General features: G+C 51.4%; 3 protein-coding genes across 3 annotated transcripts; 2 read left to right on the top strand and 1 right to left on the bottom strand.

Annotated features, from left to right (window-relative positions):
- Positions 1-1,652: 1,652 nt before the first annotated feature.
- On the top strand, positions 1,653-2,144 carry RPE (ribulose-phosphate 3-epimerase; the record flags this gene model as incomplete). Its single annotated transcript, XM_005852430.1, has 1 exon — positions 1,653-2,144. The coding sequence occupies one exon, from the start codon at positions 1,653-1,655 to the stop codon at positions 2,142-2,144; it is 492 nt and encodes a 163-aa protein (XP_005852492.1).
- A 71-nt stretch (positions 2,145-2,215) lies between these two features.
- Positions 2,216-3,616, bottom strand: NGA_0337902 (uncharacterized protein). The gene is made up of 2 exons (XM_005852429.1): positions 3,494-3,616; positions 2,216-3,383 (listed from the first exon to the last, which is right to left on the bottom strand). Exons 1-2 carry the CDS (start codon positions 3,554-3,556, stop codon positions 2,355-2,357), a joined length of 1,092 nt encoding a protein of 363 aa, XP_005852491.1. The 5' UTR covers positions 3,557-3,616; the 3' UTR covers positions 2,216-2,354.
- Positions 3,617-4,013: 397 nt separating this feature from the next.
- Positions 4,014-4,572, top strand: GAR1 (H/ACA ribonucleoprotein complex subunit 1; the record flags this gene model as incomplete). The annotated part of the gene is made up of 2 exons (XM_005852431.1): positions 4,014-4,112; positions 4,211-4,572. Coding segments are annotated over exons 1-2 (435 nt in total), but the record flags the coding sequence as incomplete, so codon positions are not given.
- Between the last annotated feature and the right edge of the window lie 8 nt (positions 4,573-4,580).

Raw genomic sequence — 4,580 nt, 5'->3', positions numbered from 1 at the left:
GCTTTTCCCCAAGATGAAGGGGGCCGCCGAGAGGGGGAGGAGGTTTCAGAGGGGGAGGGGGTAGGGGTCGGTTTTAGGGCAGGAAGTGAGGTGGTGGTGGCATGCGTGCCTGTGAATGTGTATTGGCAAGGCGATGGTCGGCAAGAACGGGAGCAAGAAGAGCACTTTGAACCGGGCAAGGCCATCTGGGAACATAGTGAGTGGAAATCGTGCGATGCATGTTTAAAAAGAAGACAAAACGCGAATTTGGAGACCAAGCGGTGCTTGATGGCTCAAAGGTACCTGCCGAGCAGGATTCTGAGGCTGGTAGCAGTGTATGTGCATTTTACCTTTTCGATGTGTTCTTTGCCCTTTCATGGACATTTGACTTCGCCGAGATGGAAGGTCTGTACAATACTCTGGGAAGTCCAAGCCAGGTAACCCGGGGCGAACTACTGGCCCCCCTTCGTCTCCAAGCCTGCAGAGCACTCCGCCGTCCCTTCATCCTTACACCCCGTCGCTCTTGTCCGACCACCGCCACGCGTTTCAAGAGCTGTTTTTCGTCGGCGACAGCTCATAAGAAGGAAAAAAGCGGAGGAAGCTCGAGCCAATCAAAAAGCTGCTCTTATCTTGTGTGACTTCGGAAGGCGAGTGGTAACCATCATGGCAGCTAAGAAAGAGTTGAGCAGACGGGTAAGTACTTCGGCCGGATAATTCTTCTCTCTTAGATAAACTTACATAGTTTCCTTCGCCTTTTCTTTAAAAAAATGAATTTGGAAGAGGCATGTTCTACGGTGTGAAGCAGCAGTCAAAGCAATCAGCACTTGGTGGAGAAAACTTTTGGCAATCCTCCATGCAAGGCGTTTGCGGAAAATATTACTAGCAGAAAGACAAAATCGCCAGGCCCAGTGTAGATTGAATATAGCACTATTTTGTCAATCGCATTTTAGGGGACGGCGGGTACGAAGGTTTGTTGCATTACTCAGACGTCAAGAAATGGAGAGGGCAATAGAAGCGGCAAAATTGGCCGCTGCTCTTGAAGAGGAAAGGGAGCGCCGACAGCGAAAACGAGGAGAGTTACACGGACGGCCATTCCGATAAGCTGAATTGAATAGAGAAATGTTTTAATTTTCTGTATCCATGTAAAAGTAAAAATTAAGGTAGCGGAACAAGCTCGCCAGTGATACTCACCGATACGCGGGAGAATGCGATCGGACGGCTTTCAATGTGCCTTGAAGCAAACATAGTTGCACCGTGCCTCCAACGATTCTTGATTGACTTTTTTTTCTTTCTGCGCTGTGCTTTACCGATTGCCATCGTCGAATCGGTTTGCGTCTTGATCTCATCAATTGGTTCATGTATCTTCAACCGAGCAACCTCCCACCATCCTTTTTTTCCCCTCTCCCACACAGCTCTCGTACCCGCTCCAATTGCTTATCTGCTGCGTTGCCAAAGTCATGTGCCATGGCTGTAAATGTCTCATTGGACCCTCTATGTTGGCCAGTGACCTGTCATGCATGGCTGACGAGGCAAAAAAGGTGATAGCGGGCGGGGCGGACTACTTGCACTTGGACGTGATGGATGGCCACTTCGTACCGAACATAACCTGGGGCCCCCCTGTCATCAAGCACTTGCGAAAACACTGTTCAGACATATTCTTTGACTGCCATATGATGGTGAGCAACCCGGAGCAATGGGTTCAAGAGATCAAGGATGCTGGTGGGGACCAGTACACATTTCATTTGGAAGCCGCTCGAGATCCTGCCGGCCTAATCGAGCAAATCAAGGCCACAGGAATGAGAGTGGGCATGGCCCTGCGACCAGGCACACCAATCGAGGATGCGCTCCCATGGGTGGATTCTGTGGATGTGGTGTTGGTTATGACCGTAGAACCGGGTTTTGGGGGGCAAAAGTTTATGGCGGACATGATGCCGAAAGTGGCGTATTTGCGGGCCAAGTGCCCAGAAAAGGACATTGAAGTAGATGGAGGCCTCGGCCCTGCGACTGTCGATGCCGCTGCCCGAGCAGGGGCAAACATGATAGTGGCGGGTAGTTCGGTGTTCAACAGTGAAGTTCCTGCGAAAGTCATCGCGGCTTTACGGCGAAGCGTAGAAAAACTTGGAAATGGAAAGAGCGAGGAGGAGCTGACTCAGCTCCCATCCTAACAAAGCATTTTAAATGGAAGAGGGACAGCTATAGAAGAAAAATCACAGACATACAGGACATTCTTTTCACGTCTCGTCATCTTCTGTGAGTTGTTTTTGTACTTTACTCCGTCTCCCTTCCCGTTCTTCCCTCTTTTTTTCACATGGCTGCCTCGAGGCCTCAAAATAGCATGCAAAAGATTCCAAGTCATGATATCTCCAGCTGCAAATTCAATGCTTGTTCCTCTTGCCAGAGGCCTTCTTGGCCTCTTTCATGCTTGTCGCCTCCTTCCTTTTCTCTTCCTCGAGCGCGCTTCCCTTTTTATTTTTCTTCTTCTTCTTTTCTGCCCGATCTGCAAATGCGATGTCTTTCCCCGCCGCTTCGGTGGAGGGCCTTTCAGTTGACTTGGCTTTGCTCAGAGATTTCTTCCTCTCTGCAACCTCGACGCGATCGACGGCCTTTGCGCTTTTGTTATTTCCTCCTGACCTGCTCTTCCTTCTCTTCTGCTCCCTTTGCTCTTCTGTATCGCTCCCCCCCTCTCCCTTCATGGCAAAAGCCCCCTTCTTCGCCGCTGTCACCACGTCATGTTTTTGCCTTCCATACGCGCCCCCCCCGACCGCTTTTTCTGCGTTTCGGTAGTGCACCACTCCATCCTCCACGTGCAGCAAGTCGTGGGTGTCCACAGCACGGTGAAATGCATGCTTTAACGCCTTCTTACTCTGCGTCCCTGCAACACTTCCCTTGGCGGTTCGGGAGCTGGTCCTTTCCAATGCCAGGGCGACAACCTGCTTTCTCAGCTGCCTCAAGGGAACTTTTTCCTCCGCCGCCTTCAGAGCCCTCTTGATATGTTTGTGCCAGGAAAACTTGATGTCTCCCGCCACCGTCGCATCGCCTGCCTGAGGATTCTGAAGCGCCTCCCAACTCGCGGCCTCCTCCAGTCTCTGCCGTCGCCGCTTCCTGGGAGGTTCTCCTCCCTCTTGCTTCTCAGACGCTGTTAATAAAATGTCTTTCCGTTTTTTGCTTGCATCTTCCCCTTTTGATCTCTTCTCTTTCTTCCTCTTCTCCTTCTTGATGTAGCCACGCACAGGCAAGCTGCTTTCTCCTTCGCTTTCTGGCTTCACCTCTGCAATATCGTCATCCCCCCACTTCTTGTATCCACCATGACCCGCTCGCACAAAATAGGCGTACAGACCATTTTTAGGCAAACCATCGTCTGTCTTTTTGGGCCCAAAGCCTGAATTGAAACCCAAGCCACCCGTCTTTGTTTTGTAATAAGAAATTGCACAACGTGAATATCAAGAGCTGAAGTTGCCACGAATGGTCTGACTGAAGAGAGGGTGTTGTTCCTTAACAACATGCATGTCCCTACCTTGCCCCGAGGTCGTAGCTTGTCCAATGTATCGTGAAGGCGCTGCATCCTGTCGTCCTCCATGGCTGTCTAGTAGGAAGATCCTCGCGGCCACCAAGGACCAAAACCTAGGCCTTCAATCTGAAAAGCGACAGAAATGAAACAGAATCAATATTTTCATATGTGACGCGCATGTACATGGCGCCATATCAACGCCAGCCGCGGGGAAGAAGACGACGCGCATGCGATCAAGGCAAGCCAAGGTGTTCAGTGGAGGGGAGGAGGTCGAAGGCGTCGTTCTTCTCTTTTTGTCATTGTGCTGCTTTTTGCCGCCGAATCAAGCACAGACACTGACCATTTTCTTTTTCCAATGAGTTACTGGTTCACCGCGCTGTACTTTAAATTTCGTTCGTCCGTGCATGTGGTGGACACAGTTACGGGGTTGCGCGGGGACGGCTGGCTTGATGCTTGACGTAGCCCCTCGCTTCGCATTCTTGTTTGACCACAGTTGACGACACCTATCGTCATTTTCCTAACGTTCAAACCACCCCAAGGGTTTGTAAAGAGATGCGACCGCCTATGCACCGTGGTGGTGGCCGTGGCCCTCCAGGACGAGGCGGCGGCTTCCGAGGAGGTCGAGGTAAGCAACCCAGGAGGATATCCTTTTAATGCGGAAGAGTCCTCGATAACTGCCCTGCTGCGTTTTAAAAAACCAACTCGAAATCAACATCGATACAGGAGGAGGTGGACGATTTGGTTCTGGCCGTGGATACGACGAAGGCCCTCCCGAGCAGGTTGTGGAGGCAGGGGCGTTCGTCCATGAGGTCGAGGGAGAGATGCTGATCAAACTGACGAACGAGAACATCCCTTATTTCAATGCGGGCATTTTCCTGGAGAACAAAACCCGCGTAGGAAAAGTAGAAGAGGTGCTAGGACCCATCAATCAGGTATATTTTACGGTGAAGCCCGATACGGGCGTATCAGCCAAGTCCTTTAAGGCCGAGGACAAGCTTTACATTGGCACGGACAAACTCCTCCCTCTGTCGCGCTTTACCGGTGGGGGCGGTGGAGGAGGCGGAAGAGGACGAGGTGGAGGGCGGGGGGGAGG

This window comes from Nannochloropsis gaditana (assembly GCF_000240725.1).
Source record: "Nannochloropsis gaditana CCMP526 unplaced genomic scaffold scaffold1242, whole genome shotgun sequence".
Classification (NCBI taxonomy): domain Eukaryota; class Eustigmatophyceae; order Eustigmatales; family Monodopsidaceae; genus Microchloropsis; species Microchloropsis gaditana.
The sequence above is the reverse complement of the archived record's forward strand: the minus strand, read 5'-3'. Positions and strand labels throughout refer to the sequence as shown.